Source organism: Onychomys torridus, chromosome 7 (assembly GCF_903995425.1).
Source record: "Onychomys torridus chromosome 7, mOncTor1.1, whole genome shotgun sequence".
Classification (NCBI taxonomy): domain Eukaryota; kingdom Metazoa; phylum Chordata; class Mammalia; order Rodentia; family Cricetidae; genus Onychomys; species Onychomys torridus.
In genome coordinates, this window is record NC_050449.1 from 81908474 (window position 1) to 81930085 (window position 21612).

The following is a 21612-nucleotide window of genomic DNA, read 5'->3' on the forward strand; positions in this document are numbered from 1 at the left end:
TCAGATTTCCCCCGTAGAGAAATAAGGCCAGACAGGATGTTTGAAGGTGCCAGGAGGGTACTTATATATGAGGGAACACTTGGCAACATTCAGGAAACTTAAACATCCCTCTTCACAATCAAGGAACACACCAACTCGGCCCAGTGGCTTCTCTATATAGTGCTGGAAGACTGGGCATGTGGTGAAGAGACTGTAATGATTACCCTCCTTCACACACACAAGAAGAAATGCACCTTCAGGTTCAATCACTTGGCTTCTATTCATTAGCAAGGAGTCCTTACAGACCCCTACAGCCCAGTCCCAAGAGTCCTTCAAATCAATCTCCCAGTAATATTTCCCCGAGATGTGGCTCTGAGGTCCCCAAGAAGCATAATAGCATCCAGCAGAATCCACAGATGTATCTTTATGGTGAGGTCTGAAGCTGAATCTTCTCATGGCATTAAAGACGTTTATCTTGTGATGGATAATGGTTAAGTTTTCAAAGAAAATTTGCACTGTGGAAAGAATCAACATTTTAGGTAAAATGACTATTTATATATCTCAGGTGAGAGAGCTGCACAGAAATCTTTGTTGATTTTAAAGAGAAAAGCTACAACCTGAGCTTAAATTTGGCTGAAATATACCAATGTCAAGGATTTCCACAAGAAAAGAATGGTAGCATGCTGAAAAGTTTTTTGAAAATTTTAGATGTTGTAGAGGGAGGGAGCCTCAGCCTACTTCTGTCAGGTGACTTTTAATAACACCTGCCTAAGGGAAGATGTGTGAATGGTAGCAAGGGCCAGAGCAAAGGCCATGTTCATGAAATACATAAAATGTTATTCCCAAGATAGAAGTAGCGAGAACTTTCATATTGGTGTTTTGATTTGCATCTAACTGAGCATATTTATATTCAAGGAGAATCTAAATGTGCTCTCAAAGTGGATCCCTGGTAGAAATTGTCCTCCTTTAACCTCTGGTTCCTCTGATACTCTTTCCCTGTGAGGGTACAATTGATTTTTATATCTACAAGGGGGATTTAGACACTGCCTCCTGTCCTTTCAATTTGTTTTATTTTCATTGCTCATGATACAAGGTTTTGTGTGTTTCGTTAATTTAGTTCTTCGTTTTTGGTTCCTTTTGTGATAATGTCTTGCTATTTATCCTAGAGTAGCATGGAACTCACTATGTTGACCAGACTCTCCTCAAACTCATCAGCAGTCCTCCACACTCTAGGTTTTTGATGCTGGGATTACCAGTGTGCACCTCTTTATCTTGTGTATTTTTAATCTATGGAGTAAAATGCAATGTAAGAAATTAATTGCTAACTCATTGAAAGGAAAATAATCAAACAGCTCCATCACTGGCTACACTTGGTTTGAATTCTACTGTCCAGAGTGAAATAACCATTCTACTCAGTGAACAACTGATAGTCTCTTTTCAGTCACTATTACATACAACATATTAGTATGCATTTCTGTTTGTTGATTTCTTTGTAAGATGACAATGTGATTCAATAACAATAGAATGTGACTTACCTAGACATATTTCTGGGGAGTTAAAATATTTGTGTTTACATTGGTTATCTTATTATTGAAGGGTATCTCTGGTCATTTTATCAGTGGAGACACTCACCTTGGAACTTCCTGTAACTTTCAGTCAGTCCAGTGATGGGTAGGGCATTGAGTTCTGGCTTAATAGCCTGCGGCATGCTCAGCTGCATTGACTCACTCCTGCATGGAAAAGAAAATATTGACCTGTGTGGTGCTAAAGAAATCACACAGTGATTAGGAAAAACTTCATTCCAAGTTCAGCCAAACACCTGACAACTTGAGTTTAATCCTTGGAACCCGTGATGGAAGGAGAAATTGTCCCTTGAACGTTGTCCTCTGATGTGCATACAGGTGCATGCACATGCACACACATTCACACACACATAAAAATAACAAAACAAATGAAAAAATCCCAAAAACATCATACACAAACAATTGGGTATTGGCTATTTAATATATCTGCACTTTGCTAAGGCAGCTTGGTCTATTTAATAACATATTTCTGGGTATCTTGATTTGCACTGATGACTAAACTCACCTTCTGAACATGTTGTTCAAACTCTGCAAAGAAAACAAGAAAAAGTTAGATATCTGAAGAAATGGCATGCAATGTTTGTTTATTAAGTTAATATACATGTCAATCACCCTCACACCAATCTATCCAGGTAAATTATATTCATGTCTCAAGATGATGCCAACCAAATAGGTTAGCAGAACTCAAATTCTTGATGAAATCAGACTGGAGAGTAAAATTTGAGAAGGACATGGGTATTGACTGTACATTGCTTTTGAACTCCCACAAGTCTGCAAAGGTAACTTTACCTGAGCTTGTCTACAAGCCATAGGGATACTTTAGCTAAGGATACTTCAAAACAGTGGCCTCACCCCTGAATGGTGTTCCAAATGTGTATTTCAGAATTGCAGTGTTAGAGGCCTGAGTATTACTGTGATTTGCAGGCTATCATGTACTACCAAATAGTATCCTATCTATAAATGCCAACCTCCTAAAGGACTCTCAAAAGCACTGTGTTCAAACAGAAGAAATTAAGCCATAGACTACTTTAATATTGTACACAATATACAAGTAGAGGTAAAGGGTGTCAAAGCAGAAATCACTGAATTTCAATTTTCAGAGAAGCAAGGCAAGAAAGCCAAAAATAAGCACATATTCTCTGGAGAATCTACTGACATAATTTCAAAGAGCTTGTTTTTTTAAGATTGTAACAAAATTTGTTTTCTCCAGAAAAATTTCTGAAAAGGAAAATCCCTAACAAAAATGCGGGAATATTGAAATCACCAGTGTGGGCCTAAGACAATAGACTCTTCCTGCACTCCTCCTTGCTCACCTGCAGAAGGACCACATATGGCTTCTGAGACATTGCCATGAGCTCTTGAAACATTTCTCTTAGTTCTTTGCTCTTTTGGACCATCATGGCTTCACTTGTCCTGAGTTTCTCTAAAACACATTGGCTTTCTTTTCTCATAGACTCAATGTGTTTCTCTTCCTCTTCACAGAGGAGTGGATGCAGAGTCCTGTACTCTGTCCTGGTTATTTCTTCTCGAAGTGTTAAGTAGTCCTGAAGAAAAGGGACATTCTCAATCATATTTGCAAAATATTTTATCCTCTTCCATTGTATTCTCCTATGCTAAAATTTCACAAATGACTTCTAGAACGACAATGACTCTAATTGACTGTCCCCACATTTCAGAAAATGTAAATGCCTTGGTTTCATTTATTTCTTCTTTATTAATTACACAGGCAAACAGACCCTAAGCATTTTTACCATATTAGAGGTGCAGAACTGCCTGAATCAAAGGTGTTGATTGATGAATGACTAATGCTGAAAAATATCTGCTTCAACCAGATTTTAAGCATGAATCTCATACTCACCATCCACAGAGTTGTCATTCTGTTCTCTGCCTCTAAATTCTCTTGATTTTCTTGGATTTTCTCCCATATAGATGCCATTTGCTTCAAGAGTCTTTCCTGTAAAAAACAATGAATATCAATTTTGAAAAATAATACCGATAGACAAACTCTTGGACAATTAATACATTTACATTAGTGAGAGTAGAAGAATCACAATATTCTTTCATTTTTTCTCTTTGTAACTATGAATTTTAGATTTTAGAACATAGAAATCGAAAATGCAGAATATACCTTTGCTCAGGTATAGCGATTAATGATTTGATAAGATGCTTGGCTATACCTGATTCCAATGTCCTTTTCCTAATTTAGTCTGTGGGCATAGACACTTTCGTGTTGCATTTTCCAGTGACCTGGGCATAATGTATCATGAAATACAAATGATCTTTACACTCATGGGTCCCCCAAAGGATGTTTACATTCCTAGTCACCCTGACTTTATTAGATGTTAATAAAGTGCCACCATTCTGAAAACCGTGGCTCTGTCATAACGAGGACCAGCATCTTCCTGCGGTTTGCTAAGCCTACCTCTCTCCAGCTTTCAAGTTCTCTCAGAAGCATCACTTACAATTTGATCCTCAGCAGCTGCTTCAATGGGACAGTGTCTGTGTCCTCTGTGCTCATGGGAGTTAGAGCAGAGTTGGCAGAGGAAGATCCTCTTCTCAGCACAGAAGATCCTCTTAGTATCCTTGTGGGTCACACACTTTTGCTCCTCAGAGCTCAGGTCCTTCATGAGGCTGGATTTTCTGGCAATGAACACCAGCTTCTTCAGAACAATGTTGGTTGTCAAGTCCTTCTTCTGGGATGGTTCCCTACACATAGGACATTGGACAGGAGGTTGGATGTCTTTCCAGAAAAGGAGGAGGCAGGCTCGACAGAAGCTGTGGCCACAGCTTATGGTGACTGGGTCTGTCAGGCAGCTCAGGCAGAGGAAGCAGGTGAGTTCTTTCTGGAAGGCTTGTGAGATGTCTGACTCCATTTCTCTGAAAGAAGAAAAGCAGAATTGCTTTTATTTGACCCCAGAAAAGTCAGAAACAGAACAAAAACTTATATAAGTTGTGATTTAATTCTGTGTATGGCAAAGCAGGCTTCATTTTTCAGCAACAAATAATCAAGATAAGTATATGATTTCAGTTGCTGATCTTTTCTGTTTCATTCTACTTGACAGTAATATAGATTAATCTGATGTCCTTCTGCACCCTACCGCCTGTATCTTTTGTGGCGACTCCATTCAATTTAGTTTTTTGGTTTGAGGCCAGCCTAGGAGGCTTACTAAGGAGAAGCTGTGGCCAGACCCAGCCACAAACGGTGGTGGGACCATGGAGGCGGTGGCTGCTGCTCCATGTTCCAGGCTGCTTCTCATCCTGTTGGTAACTGTGGTGATGCTTCTACCTGGGACAAAGGGTTTACTACTGCTTGTTCAGAAAAGAATTGCCAGAACCATCATGTTACAGAAAGCATCAGCAAAGGTCAGTTTGGAAAAGTTTGGTGAGACAAATGGTGGGGAGAAATTGCTGTGAAGATTTTCTCTTCTAGGGAAGAACATTCATAATTCCAAGAGACATTTACCATATTGTGTTTGCTCCAAATCACAGAGGAGGCAAAAAAAAAAGTCTTCAGTGAACCATGACCATGCTTAACAGCAACTTTGAAATCTTCAAAAAGGTGACAGGATCCCACAATGATGATTCCACATGGACTATTGTAAAGCCATTAAGCTGATAAACACCACAGAAACATCGATTTTGGACTACAAACTGCTTAGGACAATTTTGAGATGGATAGCTGAGATGATCCAGCCTGACAGAATAGTTGAAACAAGCCCTGCACTTTCTCATTATGCAGCGGCTGGACAAATGATACAAGACTTGATAATTAACCCAAAGATTTTCTTTTCAGGATTCCCCTAAAGATGTCTTCAGCCCCAGAAAACAGGAAGTAATTTTAAGAAAATTACGCCCATATTTCCAAGATGTGGTGTGGTTGTGTTTTGGTCATTAAATGGCTTATGGATTATTATTATTGTTTATGATGGTTGGTTACAAGTTGTTAATTGTTTATGGTTAGGAAAAAAGCTGAACAAGGAGATTAGATTCAAAGTTTGTGTTTTAAAAAAGAAAAAAGAGAATATAGATATGAGGTAGCTATGAATCTACTCTGAGAAAAATGATAAAGAATAGGAAAAATGGTTAGATCACTGAATTTACTATAAAAAGAAAAAGGGGAAGATATAAACATTACAAAAGGTAGACTACTTAATCTATTATGAAAAGAAAAAAGGTAGAATACAGATATGATAAAATAAAAAGGTCAATTATTTAATCTACATTTAAAAATGAACTACTAGTTTTACATAGGATAAGTAATGAAAATTTTTTTGTCTGAGGTTGTCAAATGTTACTGGACAAGACATTGTTAATGTAATTCTTGACTGTATATATTATACATAGTTATTGGATAATTTTTCTTGTATTAGTTATAACCTTTTAAATTTTAGACAAAAAGGGGAAATATGGTGGTATTGTGTCCCCTGAAATATTGTGCTCCCTAATAAACTTATCTGGAGTCAGAGACAGAACAGCCACAATATTAAACATGAGGATAAGCAATGGTGGCACACACTTTTAATCCTTGCATTCCAGAGGCAGAAATCCATCTGTTCAAGGATATAGCCAAGCATAGTGACTCATGCCTTTAATCCCAAGGAGTGATGGTAGAAAGCAGAAAGGTATATAAGACATGAGAACCCAAAACTAGAAGCATTTGGCTGGTTAAGAATTTGGCTGTTTAAGCTTTTAGGCTTCTAGCAACAGATCAGCTGAGAGCCATCCAGTCTGAGGTAACAGGATCAACTGAGGAATTGTTGAGGTGAGAAAGCTGTGGCTTGTTCTACTTCTCTGATCTTCCAGCATTCACCCCAATAACTGGCCTCAGGTTTGATCTGATAAATAAGACCATCTAAGATTCCTGCTATATGATCTCAAAAGTGTTTAGTGTGGATCTTTCCAAGTGTAGTGAATCTACCTCAAATAATCCTTCACAGACATCCCCAGAGGTTCCATGTGTTTCTTTTTTCCCCCTTATATTTGTGTTTTAATTTTACACATCAGCCATGGGTTCCCCTGTCCTCCCCCCTCCCGCCCTCACCCCCTCAGCTCATAGAGTCAAATAGTAGGGTACTCTCTGGGAAAACTTGTTTGTTTACCAAAGATAGATTTCTGGGTTGAGTTTAAGGGATGAATCCTTGAGGCATAAATGAGGCTCTCATGATATCTGGAGACTTGGCTCCCTCAGGACGAGGTGCCCATTGCCCTTCTCTTTGAATATCTACACAAATGAAAAATCTTGGTTTGATTTTGGTAAATATCCACCAAAAAACTTAAGCTTCTGGTGTCTGAAGCAAATGGAGTCAATGACTTTAGCTGTTGGCCCTCTATACTTCAAATACAATACTAATACTCATTGTCAAGATGAGTTTGGAAAAGAGATGAAGACTCCAATGCTGCCTTCATTAACTTACCTGATGGTCCTCCTTCCCTATTTTTTCTGTACATTTGATACTTAATTCCAAAGTAATTAATAAGTACACAGAGATAATGAAAATTGAAAAATTGAAAAATTGCACCTGATTTTAACTAGAATCTACTTTCATGAATAGAATATTGTGACTAGTTTTTTTAAATTTAATCACATATATACTTCCAACCTAGTAAATCAGTCAATAGCAGAAATAGCCAACATGGTAAACTATGACCACACACTACTTCACACTGGGATATCTTCCTAAAGTTTACAACAGAAAAATACTAAAATATTTTCCTTTGCTAAATCATGAATTTTCACTTTTATACATAATAAAATATAAAGAACAAGTCTCTAAACACTAGTAATTTTCAACTCATTCAGAGTATTCATTTTTGTATATAATATGTGTACAACTAATTTAAAGATGTCCATGTTGCATGTATGAAGTACATCAGAAACACTCTAAAATGTTTAAAATTTAGAGAAAGATCAAAATTGAAAAGTAGAACATCAGAGCAAAGAAAACTGTATATGTATAATGTAAAATTATCTATAGCTCTAACTCACAGTATATTTATAAAGCAAGATGACCAAATGGGAGCAAAATTCTTTTGATAAATAGCCAAATTTTAAGTAGTTTTAAGGAGAAACCTTAGTTTGGTAATAAATTAAAATTAGGAAATATTGGCTGGGCGTTGGTGGCACACGCCTTTAATCCCAGCACTTGGGAGGCAGAGCCAGGTGGATCTCTGTGTGTTCCAGGCCAGCCTGGGCTACCAAGTGAGTTCCAGGAAAGGTGCAAAGCTACACAGAGAAACCCTGTCTTGAAAAAAAAATTAGGAAATATCAATGATGTTCCACCTGTAAATTGTGTACTTACCCAAGGAATTGTCACTGGCCTCAGCAGTGTTTAGTGGAGACACAGCAATATTAGCTCAGCTCTGGGGTATGATCCTCAATGTGTGGAGGCAATAGATCTAGCAGTCTAGGAGCCAGAAGATATGGAAGCACACTCTGCCTGGTCTAGACAAGAACGAACCAGGCTGGTCCCTGGAGTGTCCTTATATACTTTCTAAAGACCACGCCCACTTCCTCCTTTGTTGATTTTCCTAATTCTTGATGTAGGTGAGCTCTGTAAATAGCAGTATTTAAATGGATGGAAGATTGAATTAACTCTATAGCCAGTATCCACAACCAAATCTCCACAACAAGGTTTCCTGAGTTCCTGCTTAACTGGGTGTGGTAGCTCACACCTTTAATCTATAGGGTGCTAGAGAATAGCCTCTGAAGCAGGAGGAGTTTTAGTTCAAGGCCTGCCTAGGATATGCAATAAGAACTTGTCTAAAAAATACACAGTAATTTTGCTACAACATTTCTCTATTTCTAAATATTTTGTGATATGCTGATATTTTTGTTTTTCCTTTTGTTTTTTTTTCTATCAAATATCTAAGTGGAAAGATTACAATACCGAAGAGATACATGTCAGTGCTTTTTAGAAACTGAGATGGGACAGACTGGGGGCTGCCCCTCAAATTGATCCTTTGCAAACAAATATATCCACATTGTTCCTGGAACTCTGGCTCAGGAAATGGGGAGATTGCTAGTTCTGCACATTGAAGTCACCTTGCTCATCACTCCCTCCTGGACAGCATCTGGAGCACTGCTTTGCCAGGTCTAGTCATCAGCTTTCTTCTTATGGACAAAGTCAATGCCATCAGTCCGCTGAACTGCAGTCTCCATTGTGGTTTTGTATGTTTGTAGCTTCACAGGCAATGGCTCCCATAGACCCAGCTCTTTCATGTCCACTGAGATACCAGTCTCACCATTCCTACCCCAGGAATCACAACTCTCCTGTGTGTGCTTGGCCCGAAGGGAAGTAAATAGACGCATGGTGCTGGCCCCAAAGTTCTGGATCAAGGTACAAGGTAAAGCTTGGGACACAGCTCTATATGGCATTGTTCCACACCAGTCACGGCCTTATTGACATCAATGGGGTACTGATTGTCTTCAGAGTGCTGATCATATCATCCATGTCATGTGGTAAGCACTGATCACAACTGCTGGGTGCATCTGCTGCTCTAGAAAGTGCTCAGCCACAGACAGCATTTATCCTTCAAGAATAAGTACTGATGTAGTCCCATCTCCAACCTCTTCATCCTGTGTCCTGCTAATTTCAACCATGGACTTGACTGTTGGATGCAGGACTTGAATCTCTCAAAGAATGGATTGCTATCATTGGTCATCACCATGCCTCCCATTGGTTCCAAAAGCATCTTCATCATAGATTTAGGTCCTAAACATGTCCAGATGATGTCTGAAATTTTCTTTGTAGCATTGATATTTCCAGATTGAACTTTTCACCAAGATTCATGCTTTGTATTTTGACTGAGCTTGAACACTGGACTGTGGTCCATCATGGTGGCATGGGGAAGATCCCTGTACTCAGAGCTGGGGAAGCAGGCAGAACCTTCTGGAAAGAAAGAACCATGAAGTAAACACTGCCTCCACAGGACTGACATAGAAACCTCCCCTTTCCCTTTTGTAATTTTACCGTTAACAATATCAATCTGTGATTTTAGCAAATATCAACATTAAGAAATTCTTAATAATTCTTAAGAATGTGTTCAACTCATTTTTATCGTATTTACCTCAACTGCAATTTCTTTGAGATTCATTCCTTTTCTCTACCCAGTCAACTTTCTGTTTTTTCTTGTTTAATTCATGGGGAAGCAAGACAGTGGTGGCACATGCCTTTATTCTTAGCATTTGGGAAGCAGAGGCAGGCAGATTTCTATAAGTTCGAGGCTATCAAGTCTACAGAGTGAGTTCCAAGACAGGCTCCAATGCAACACACACACACACACACACACATACACACACACACACACACACACACACACACACACACACAAACTGTGTCAAAAAAACAAAAAAATGTTTGATTAACTAAAACCCAAGAGGTTGTGATTTTCTTGTGAGGGAATTTTCTTGATTGAATCATTTGAAGTGGGAAGCCCCACCTAAACTCAGATATTTTGAGATGTGAGAATCCACCATAAGTCTTAGCTTGTGGCAGCCTATGTGAAGAACAAGGAAGAAGGAAACTCTCTCATCTTTGTTCTTTGTATTCTTGCTCTCACTCTCACTGACAAGTTCATCCATTCACTGGTATATTTTTTTGGGATTCCAAAGTATACTGAAGACCAGCTGATACATCTAGCCTTGTAGACTGGACGACTTCTCTCTCTCTCTCTCTCTCTCTCTCTCTCTCTCTCTCTCTCTCTCTGTATGTGTGCCCATATCCATTTAGTTTTGTTCCTGTAGATTCAAGGTGGTTGCTATACTTATCTCTTGGGTTTTAGTTAATTCCTCATGTAGTCAAATTGACAACAAGGAAGGGCTGACCACTTGGTGTTGGATGATCAGTTAGGGAGTTCATCCCTGATTGAGCCTAATTCTTTGTCTACAGGTGGAATTCTTTCTAAGTTTCCCATATTCATATCAACATGTTCATTGTCCTGGTCTTGTTTAAACAGCCATTTCTAGAAGTGATTATTTCACAGTACACTTCCTGGTATTCTAGCTCTCACTGTCTTTCTGACCCCTATTCCACAATATTTCTGAGGCTATTGATGCAGGAGCTAGGATATAGGAATTCTGTTGGAGTTTGGATCCCCATGATCTCTTGGTTTTTCTCACTCTCCATTGTGGCATTCTGTGCATATTCGCCTGTATGGCCTATAGCTTCTTTTCATGTGTTCTTGTAAGTAAGCATTAATAGACTTTTCTTACTTGATCTAAAATCTAATGTTTCACTTAATTTTATAGTAAGCCAAATCAATGATAAATTAATGTTTTAGGGATTATGAGATCAAGAGAAGGCTAGGTATAGTGATTAAGGAGACTGACAGGTTAAAGTGTGTTTAGCACCCTAACTGTCATGCTAGAACTCTCATCCAATGACTGATGGAACCAGATGCAGAGATCCATGGCCAGGCACCAGGTGGAGCTCCAGGAGTCCAATCAGCAAGAAAGAGGAGGGATTGTATGATTGAGAATTGTAGAAACCATGATTGGAAAAAGCACAGGGCCAAATAGCCAAACTAGTGGAAACACATGAACTATGAACCAATAGCTGATCAGGACCTCTGGATAAGTGAGACAGCTGATGAGCTTGAACTGTTTGGGAGGCACCCAGTCTGTGGGACCAGGATCTGTCCTTAGTGCATGAGATGCCTTTTTAGAATCTGGGGCATATGCAGGGACAGTTTGCTCAGCCTGGAAGGAGTGGACTGGACCTGCCTGGACTGAATCTACCAGGCTGAGCTGAATCCCCAAGGGAGTCTTTGCCCTGGAGGAGATGGGAATAGGGGGTGAGCTGGGGAGAAGGTGGGGGGGAGAGGAGGGAGGACAGGGAAATCCATGGCTGATATGTAAAATTAAATTAAATTATAAAATTAAAAAATACAATAAAAAGATAAAATAAAGTGTGTTTATTATTATTTATGTAGCAAGCCAGTTGTCAACATTGAGATGTTTTAGTATTTAGAGAACACAAGGATCATAAGAGGTATGTTAAGATGGATTCCAAGGGTGTGTAAAATAATGAGGAGAAAGACATAAAAATTATATGCAACTTAATAAATCCTGGATGAGGGAATTGGAGTCATCAGAATTGTGGAGTTTTCCTGTATGTAAAGTTTATTTGAGACTTGTAGCTAGAAATATAGTTCAAATAAAGATTATTACTAACTGGGTTAGCAGGAATCCCATGGATGAAGCCACCACCTCTGCTATCATTCATGCTGTGGCTTTTATGAAGCATCTTCCTGGTGTTGGGATTTAAATCACTACAGTAACAAGGGTACCTGATGGGAGACCAGGAGATGGAGATTCTCTCATCCTCTTAGACAATTTTCTTTGCCTCTATAGTCATAATCAAATACTGGAAAGCCTTAACCCTAGTTGAATAGATCACAGAAGCCATATTGAATCTGTCTTTGAGAATATCAGGGAAAAAGAGATAGATGAGTTGGTTCATTTAAGCAAATTTTGGGGGTATGAACTAAGCTTTGTGCAGGGCTCCCTGATCCTGCTCTTTGGGGGACTGAGGATTAGGAAGGCTGGGTGCAAGATAAAGGCATCCTGAAGTGGAGGTTGTATTTCTACTTTTGAGAATTCTCTGTTTAGATCTAGACTCCACTTTTAGCTGTGTTAATTAATTTCTTGATGTGCATTTTTGGAGCTCATTATGTATTTTAAATATTATTCATCTACTGTGTGTGTAGTTAGTAAAAATCTTTTCCCATTCTGTAGGTTGTCACTTTGTCCCAGTGGTTGTGTCCTTTGCCAAACAGAAGCTTTTCAGGTCCATGAAGTTCCATTTATTAATTGTTGTGTTTGGTGACTGTGTTATTAGTGTTCTGTTCAGAAAGTCCTTTCCTGTGCCTATGAGTTCAAGACTATTCCCCACTTTCTCTTCTATTAGGTTCAATATATCTGGTTTTATGTTGATGAGTGATCTACATGGAGTTGAGTTTTGTGCAAGGTCATAAGTATGGATCTATTTTTATCGTTCTAAACACAGTTATCTACTTTGTCCGGCACTATTTATTTAAGTTCTCCAGCATGTATTTCTGACTTCTTTCCTAAAAATCAAGTGTCTATAGGTGTGTAGATTCATATCTAAACCTTAAATTTGATTCTACTGATCAGTGGTGATGTTTTTGAACCAATAACATGCTGTTCTTTTATTTTTGAATACAATACAAATGTATTGTTCATATACAATATAAATACATACTTATCAGTAGCTTTCATATATCCATATATACATAGTACAAAGTACATATTCAGTACTTTGCATGCTACAACAATAAAGAAGAGGTCATGAATTTGAAAGGGAATAGGGGCTGAGAGCCATTGAGATGAGGACTCAGAAGCTTCCAGTCTGAGGAAAAAGGATCACCTGAAGAACTAGCAAGGTGAGATAGCTGTGGCTTGTTCTGTGTCTCTGATCTTCCAGCAATCACCCCAATAACTGGCCTGGGGTTTGATTTTATTAATAAGAACTTTTAAGTTTCCTACTACATCTGGCGTCCAAAGTTTGTGGTATGAATTCATGAAAAACAGCCTCTTGCCTGTGGCCTTGCGGGCCCCAGCTCAGACCTGAGCTACACTCAGCCAGTTGTGGTGATGCACACTGCTTGTATTTACTGAAGCAGGCAGAGGCAGGAAGATCCCGAGTTTGAGGCCAGCCTAGGAGGCTTACTAAGGAGAAGCTGCGGCCAGACCAGACACAAACGTTTGTGGTGGGACCATGGAGGCAGCGGCTACTGCTCTGAGTTGGCGGCTTCTTTTCATCCTTTTGGTGACTGCAGTAATGCTGCTACCTGGGAGGAAGAGTTTACTGCTGCTTGTTCAAAAAAGAATTGCCAGGACCATCGCATTACAAGAAAGCATCGGCAAAGGTCAGTTTGGGAAAGTTTGGCAAGACAAATGGTGGGGAGAAATTGTTGTGAAGATAAATAGGCTCTTATACCAGTGAAGAGATGAACTTGCCAGTGGGAGTGAGAGCAAGAAAACAAAGAGCAAAGATGAGAGAGTTTCCTTCTTCCATGTCCTTTTACATTGAATGCCACCAGCTAAGATTTAAGGTTGATTCCCACACCTCAAAACATTTGAGTTTAGGTGGGGCTTCCCACTTGAAATAATTCAATCAAGAAAACTCTCACAAGAAAAGTCAGAGACACTTGGGTTTTAGTTAAAAATATATTTTTTATTCAGACCTAGTTTCTCTGTGTATTGTTGGAGCACAGCTTTGAATTCATTTTGTAGATCAGGCTAGCCTCTAACTCACAGAGATCTGCCTGCCTCTCCCTCCAGAATGCTATGACTGAAAGTATGTGTGACCACTGCCTGGACTTCCCAAGTATTTATTTAAAAAGAAAAAAGAAAAGAAGGGTCAGTTGAGAGGGGAGAGAAAGGGATGATTCTCAAAGAAATCACAGTTGAGGTCAATATGATAACAATGAGTTGAACAAAATTCTAAAGAATTTTTGAGAAGTTTTTAATGTTGATATTTGCTAAAATCACAGATTGATATCATTAACTGTGAAATTACAAAAGGAAAAGCAAAAATATAAGCACACCACACAATATTTCAAACAGTGAAATATTGTAGCAAAATTACTCTTTACTTATTTATTTTTTTAGAAAAGTTCTAACTGTATATCTTAGGCAGGCCTTGAACTAAAACTCCTCCTGCTTCAGCAGCCCATCCCTAGGATTCTATGGATTAAAGGTGTGATCTACCACACCCAGCTAAGATGGAACTCAGGAAAACTTGTTGTGGAGATTGGTTTGATTACTGACCATAGAGTTAATTCAATCTTCCATCCACTTAGAATACTGGTATTTAGAGGAGCTGACCTATAGCAAGCATTAGTAAAAGCAACATGGGAGGAAGTGGGCGTGGTCTTCTAGAGTATATAAGGACACTCTTGGGGCAGCCAGGTTTATTCTTCTCTAGACCAGACAGAGTGTGTTTCCATACCTTCTGGCTCCTAGACTGCTAGATCTATTCCCTCCACACATTGAGGATCATACCCCAGAGCTGAGCTACAATTGTTGTGTCTCCACTAAACAGTGCTGAAGCCAAGGACTATTTCTTTGGTGAGTACACAATTTAAGGTGGAAAGTTGTTGGTGTTTTCTATTTTAATTTATTACCAAACTGAGGTTTCTGTCTAAAAATCCTTAAAATTTGGCTATTTACCAAAAGAGAGTCTGCACCAACAAAGTCATCTTGCTTTGGAAATATACTGTGAGTTATAGCTATAGATAATTTTACTTTATCCACTTTACAAGCTTTCTTTGCTCTGATGTTCCACATTTCAATTTTGATCTTTCTCTTAATTTTAAGAATATGTATAGAGTATTTCTTTGTGTAGTTCATAGATGTGAGATCAACACCTCTAAATTATTTTTACATGATTAATACATAAATTAATTGCTCTGAATAGATTGATAATTGCTAGTATTTAGAGATATATTCTATGAGTATTATGTATAAAAGTGAAAACTCATTATTTAGCAAAGGAAAATCATTTAGCATTTTCTTGTTGTAAACTATAGGAAAACATCACAGTGTGAAATAATGCTTGATAATAGTTTACCATCTTTGAAAAACTGGCTCTTCCTGTTACTGGTTAATTTGCTAGGTTACAAGTATACATGTGATTAAATAAGAGAAAACCAATCACAATATTCTATTCAGGAAAGTAGATTCTGGTTATACTCTGGTGCAATTTTTTAATTTTCTGCATTCAGTTATTATTTATGTGAATTCATAAATTTTCTTGGAATGATGTATCTAATATATAGAAAAACATAACAAATGCATGCGATCAGATAAATTAAGGAAAGCAGCATTGGAGTCTCCATCTCTTTTCTAAACTAATCTTGACAATGAGTATAAGTATTATTTTCAAGGTAAATAGGACCACCAGCTAAAGCCATGGAATCCATTTGCTTCAGACTACAGAAGCTGAAGTTATTTGGGGAATGTTCATCTCAGTCAATCCAAGATTCTTTATTTGTGTAGACCTACAAAAAGAAGGAACAATGGGCACCTGTTGATTAAATATGAAATTCTGGTATAGTCATGAGAGCCTCATTTATGCCTCAATGTTCTTCCCATAAACTGAAGCCAGGAACTGTATCTTTGATAAACAAACAACTTTCCACAGAAGGTACGCTAGAATTCAACTTGATGGGGTTTAGGATAGATATGGAAACCTCTGGGGAGGTCTGTGAAGGATTATTTGGGGTAGATTCATTACAGTTGGTAAGTACCTCACTAAATGCTCATGAGATCACTTGACCATTCCATGCTTTGAGGTCTCAAACTAAGGAAAAGGGAACAGGAGCTAAGCAGCAAGTGTTCCTTGCTTACATCATGCTGATTTTTGACGCAATGTGACCAGGTACCTCAAACCCCTGCCACCATTTATTCCCCACAATGATGGACAATGTCCTTGAATTATGAGCCAGCATAATTCTTATTCTTGTTAATTATTTCATCAGAAGGAAGACAAGCAACTAATGTTGCCTTCAAGTGTTGAAGGGTTGGACAGTGGGATGTGAAGGACTAATATGGGAAAATCAGAAATTAAAGAAAGCATTTACTAGGGACCATGTGAAATAGGGAGTGTTTTCTTGGATAGCCAACAAAGAAGGGTGTGTCTAACCTATCTAGGTCTGTAGTGAAAGGCAAACATGTGGACTTGAAGGAGTTTGATCACTCTAGTATATATTTATTTATAAACACTTGGAAAGCATGTCTCAGACCAGCAACAAGACATTAATTTGAATGGAGTCGCCAAAAAAGGTGCAGGTGGAAGGGTGCTGAAGGATTATCATATTAATCTGTATTTCTGTCAAGCAGAGTGAAAGAGGAAAGATCAGCAACTGCAGTCCTATAATTATCTTGATTTTTATTGATGAAAATGAAGCCTACTTTTCCATACACAGAATTAAATCACAACTTGCATCAGTTTTTGTGCTGTTTCTGACTTCTCTGGGGTAAAATAATAGCAATTTTGCTTTCCTTCTTTCAGAGAAATGGAGTCAGACATCTCACAAGCCTTCCAGAAAGAACTCACCTGCTTCATCTGCCTGAGCTGCCTGACAGACCCAGTCACCATAAGCTGTGGCCACAGCTTCTGTCGAGCCTGCCTCCACCTTTCCTGGGAAGACATCCAACCTCCTGTCCAATGTCCTATGTGTAGGGAACCATCACAGAAGGACTTGAGAACCAACATTGTTCTGAAGAAGCTGGTGTCCATTGCCAGACAAGCCAGCCTTATGAAGGACCTGAGCTCTGAGGAGCAAAAGTGTGTGACCCACAAGGATACTAAGAGGATCTTCTGTGCTGAGAAGAGGATCTTCCTCTGTCCACTCTGCTCGAACTCCCATGAGCACAGAGGACACAGACACTGTCCCATTGAAGCAGCTGCTGAGGATCAAATGGTAAGTGATGCTTCTGAGAGAACTTGAAAGCTGGAGAGAGGTAGGCTTAGCAAACTGCAGGAAGATGCTGGTCCTCATTATGACAGAGTCACGGTTTTCAGAATGGTGGCACTTTATTAACATCTAATAAAGTCAGGGTGACTAGGAATGTAAACATCCTTTCAGGGACTCATGAGTGTAAACATCATTTGTATTTTATGATGCATTATGCCATGGTCACTGGAAAGTGCAATACTAACTTCATATCTTTTAAAAATGTCTATGCACGCCTTTAATCCCAGTACTTGGGAGGCAGAGGCAGGCAGATCTTTGTGACTTTGAAGCCAGCCTGGTCTGCAGAGTGAGATCCAGGAAAGGCACAAAGTTACACAGAGAAACCCTGTCTGGAAAAACCAAAAAAAAAATGTGTCTATGACTGGATAGTAAATTAGGAAAAGTACATTAGAGTCAGGTACAGCCAAGCATGTAATCAAAATTATTAATCACTATACCTTTGCAAAAGGGTAAGCGGCATTTTCCAATTCTATTTTCTAATCTAAAATTCATAGTTACAAAAAGAGAAAAATGAAGGATAATTTTGATTCTAGTACTCTCACTAAAATAATTGTAATAATTACACAAGAGTCTGTCTATCAGTATTATTTTTCAAAATTGATATTCATCATTTTTTTACAGGAAAGACTTTTGAAGCAAATGGCATCTTTATGGAAGAAGGTCCAAGAAAATCAAGAGAATTTAGAGGCAGAAAACAGAATGAGAACTCTTTGGACGGTGAGTAAGAGAACCATGCTTAAAATCTGCTTGATGCTAATATTTTCAAAATTCGCCATTCAAGATTTGAATGTAAGGCATAGGATATGATACTAGGAATATGTGTCCTGCTCACCTCTCATTCTGAGTGTATAATCTATCTCTGATATTGGAATGAATGGTCTGCCTCTGGGCTCATACGTGAATTGCTGAGGGTTCTGCACACTGTATTATTAGGCTTTATGACTACACCATGAATTCTAATTACTAAATGCAGAGTTTCATGTTTTTGTTCATATATGAATAATCAATCTTTTCATTCAGGCACCTCTGCATCTCTAAAATAGATGTAAATGCTTCTTAGGGTTGGATTGCTTGTGTAATAAATAAAAAAATTATATAGGGCATTTATATTTTCTGAGGTGTGGAGACCGTCAATCAGAATATATGAAGCAGAGTTATACAAGTCATTTGTGAAATTTTAGCATAAGAGTATCCAATGAGGGAGGACAAAAATACTTAGCAAACATGATTGAGAATGTCGTTTTTTCTTCAGGACTACTTGACTTTTCGGGAAGAAATGATCAGGACAGAGTATAGGAAACTACACCCACTCCTCTGTGAAGAGGAAGAGAAACATATTGAGTCTATGAGACATGAAGGCCAATGTGTTTTAGAGAAACTCAGGACAAGTGAAGCCACGATGGTCCAAAACAGAAAACAACTAAGGGAAACTTATCAGGAGCTGATGGCAATGTCCCAGGAGCCATATGTGGTCTTGCTGCAGGTGAGCATGGAGGAGTACAGGAAGAGGCTTTACTGACTTAGGCCCACACTGGTGATTGTTATACTAAGATACCTTTCAATATTACCTACATTTTTTTAGGGAGTTTCCTTTTCAGAAATTTTCTAGAGAAACAAAATTATGTAATAATCTTGAAAGAACAAGCTTTTTGAAATTATGTCAGTAGATTCTCCAGGGATTATGTCCTAACATTTGGCTTTTGTGCCTTGCTTCTCTGAAAACTGAAATTCAGTGATTTCTGTTTCCAACATTCTTTACCTCTACTTGTATATTGTGCACAATTTGAAAGTAACCCATGTCTTAATTTCTTCTGTTTGAGCGCTGAGTTTTTGAGAGTCCTTTAGGAGGTTGGCATTTTGAGATAGGATCCTATTTGGTAGTACATGATAGCTTGCAACTCACAGTCATGCTCAGGCCACTAAACCTGCAATTCTGAAATACACACATGAAGCACCATTCAGGGGTGAGACCACCCTTTTGAAGTATCCTTAGCTAAAGTATCCCTATGTCTTATAGACAGGCTCAGGAAAAGTTACCTTTGCAGACAGGTGGGCGTGCAAAAGCAATGTACCATCAATACCCATGTCCTTCTCAAAATTTACTCTCCAGTCTTATTTCATTAAGAATTTGAGTTCTGTTAATCTATTTGTTTGGGATCATGTTGAGACAAGAATATAATTTACCAGGATAGATTGTTGCGATGGTGACTGACATTTATATGAATTTTAGAAACATACATTGTATTTCATTTCTTAAGAAATCTAATTTTTCTTCTTTTCTTTGCAGGGTTTGGACAACATATTCAGAAGGTGAGTTTGGCCATCAGTGCAAGTCAGGATACTCTGAAATATGCTATAAAAATTTTCAAGTTGCCTTAGGAAAGTGCAGATATCTTTTACATAGAAAATACTCAATTGTTTTTGTGCGATATTTTTTGCATTCTTTTATTTGTTTTCTTATTTTTATGTGTGTGTGTTGGTGTGTGAATGTGTGTGTATGTACATGCACATGTGTGCAGGTCAGAGGACAACTTTCAGGGGACGACTTCTCCTTCCATCAAGGTTTCCAAGGATCGAACTCAAGTTGTCAGGCTTGTGTAAACTGAGGTGTTTGGCTGAACTTGGAAAGAAGTTTTTCCTAATCACCCTGTGCTTTCTTTAGCACCACACAGGTCAATATTTTCTTTTCCATGCAGGAGTGAGTCAATGCAGCTGAGCATGCCGCAGGCTATTAAGCCAGAACTCAATGCCCTACCCATCACTGGACTGACTGAAAGTTACAGGAAGTTCCAAGGTGAGTGTCTCCACTGAAAAAATGACCAGAGATACCCTTCAATAATAAGATAACCTTTGTAAACACAAATATTTTTAACTCCCCAGAAATATGTCTAGGTAAGTCACATTCTATTGTTATTGAATCACATTGTCATCTTACAAAGAAATCAACAAACAGAAATGCATACTAATATGTTGTATGTAATAGTGGCTGAAAAGAGACTATCAGTTGTTCACTGAGTAGAATGGTTATTTCACTCTGGACAGTAGAATTCAAACCAAGTGTAGCCAGTGATGGAGCTGTTTGATTATTTTCCTTTCAATGAGTTAGCAATTAATTTCTTACATTGCATTTTACTCCATAGATTAAAAATACACAAGATAAAGAGGTGCACACTGGTAATCCCAGCATCAAAAACCTAGAGTGTGGAGGGCTGCCAATGAGTTTGAGGAGAGTCTGGTCAACATAGTGAGTTCCATGCTACTCTAGGATAAATAGCATGACATTATCACAAAAGGAACCAAAAATGAAGAACCATAAATTAACTAAACACACAAAACCTTGTATCATGAGCAATGAAAATAAAACAAATTGAAAGGACAGGAGACAGTGTCTAAATCCCCCTTGTAGATATAAAAATCAATTGTACCCTCACAGGGAAATAGTATCAGAGGAACCAGAGGTTAAAGGAGGACAATTTCTACCAGGGATCCACTTTGAGAGCACATTTAGATTCTCCTTGAGTATAAATATGCTCAGTTAGATGCTAACAAAACACCAATATGAAAGTTATCACTACATCTATTTACATAAAAATAACTTTTCATGTAGATCATGAGCAGGGCCTTTGCTCTGGCCCTTGCTGCAATGCACACATCTTCCCTTATCAGGTGTTATTAAAAGTCACCTGACAGAAGTAGGCTGAGGCTCCCTCCTCTACAGCATCTAAAATTTTCAGACAACTTTTCAGCATGCTACCAATCTTTTCTTGTGGAAATCCTTGACATTGGTATATTTGAGCCAAATTTAACTTCAGATCTTAGCCTTCACTTTTTAAAATCTATGAAGACTCTATGGAACTCTCTCACCTGAGAAATGTAAACTGTCATTTTACCTAAATGTTGTTTCTTCCAACAGTGCACATTTCATTTTCAAACATAACCATTATCCATCACAAGGTAAACATCTTTAATGCCATGAGAAGATTCAGCTTCAGACCTCACCATAAAGATACAACTGCGGATTCTACTGGATGCTGTTATGCTTCCTGGAGATTAAAGAACTTCATCTTAGGGAAATATTACTGGGAGATTGATTTGAAGGACTCTTGGGACTGGGCTGTAGGGGTCTGTAAGGATTCCTTGTTAAGGGATAGAAACCAGGTGATTGAACCTGAAGGTGCATTTCTTCTTGTGTGTGTGAAGGAGGGTAATCATTACCGTCTCTTCACCACATGCCCTGTATTCCAGCACTATATAGAGAAGCCACTGGGCCGAGTTGGTGTGTTCCTTGATTGTGAAGAGGGATGTTTAAGTTTCCTGAATGTTGCCAAGTGTTCCCTCATATACAAGTACCCTCCTGGCACCTTCAAAAACCCTGTCTGGCCTTATTTCTGCTCGGGGGAAATCTGAAATCCAGTACTATAGTGTTTTTTAAGTACTCCCTAATGTAATGTTACCTTTGTTATTGCTATTAAATATTAAAAAACTATTAAATAAAAATGGTTGTCTGTGTTACCTTTTATTCTGTAGTCCACATATTCCACAAAGT

General features: G+C 38.4%; 2 protein-coding genes across 2 annotated transcripts; one reads left to right on the forward strand and one right to left on the reverse strand.

Annotated features, from left to right (window-relative positions):
* Positions 1–8232, reverse strand: LOC118587625 (tripartite motif-containing protein 43-like). Its single transcript, XM_036193633.1, has 7 exons — positions 7862–8232; positions 4025–4439; positions 3421–3516; positions 2876–3106; positions 2068–2090; positions 1612–1709; positions 1–494 (listed from the first exon to the last, which is right to left on the reverse strand). The coding sequence occupies exons 2-7, from the start codon at positions 4433–4435 to the stop codon at positions 1–3; spliced, it is 1353 nt and encodes a 450-aa protein (XP_036049526.1). The 5' UTR covers positions 4436–4439; positions 7862–8232.
* Positions 8233–16604: 8372 nt separating this feature from the next.
* LOC118587627 (tripartite motif-containing protein 43-like) lies at positions 16605–21473 on the forward strand. Its single transcript, XM_036193634.1, has 6 exons — positions 16605–17012; positions 17688–17783; positions 18319–18549; positions 19354–19376; positions 19763–19860; positions 20980–21473. The coding sequence occupies exons 1-6, from the start codon at positions 16605–16607 to the stop codon at positions 21471–21473; spliced, it is 1350 nt and encodes a 449-aa protein (XP_036049527.1).
* Positions 21474–21612: the final 139 nt, after the last annotated feature.

Bases quoted from the DNA above. Each gene is read 5' to 3' on its own strand.
- LOC118587627 (XM_036193634.1), top strand. From the start codon at position 16,605: ATGGAGTCAGACATCTCACAAGCCTTCCAGAAAGAACTCACCTGCTTC. The intron at 17,784-18,318 runs GTGAGTAAGAGA...TTTTTTCTTCAG, and splicing joins GAATGAGAACTCTTTGGACG to GACTACTTGACTTTTCGGGA. The intron at 19,861-20,979 runs GTGAGTGTCTCC...TTCTTCCAACAG, and splicing joins AAGTTACAGGAAGTTCCAAG to TGCACATTTCATTTTCAAAC.
- LOC118587625 (XM_036193633.1), bottom strand. From the start codon at position 4,435: ATGGAGTCAGACATCTCACAAGCCTTCCAGAAAGAACTCACCTGCTTC. The intron at 3,107-3,420 runs GTGAGTATGAGA...CCTTTTCTTCAG, and splicing joins GAATGACAACTCTGTGGATG to GACTACTTAACACTTCGAGA. The intron at 495-1,611 runs GTGAGTGTCTCC...TTCTTTCCACAG, and splicing joins AAGTTACAGGAAGTTCCAAG to TGCAAATTTTCTTTGAAAAC.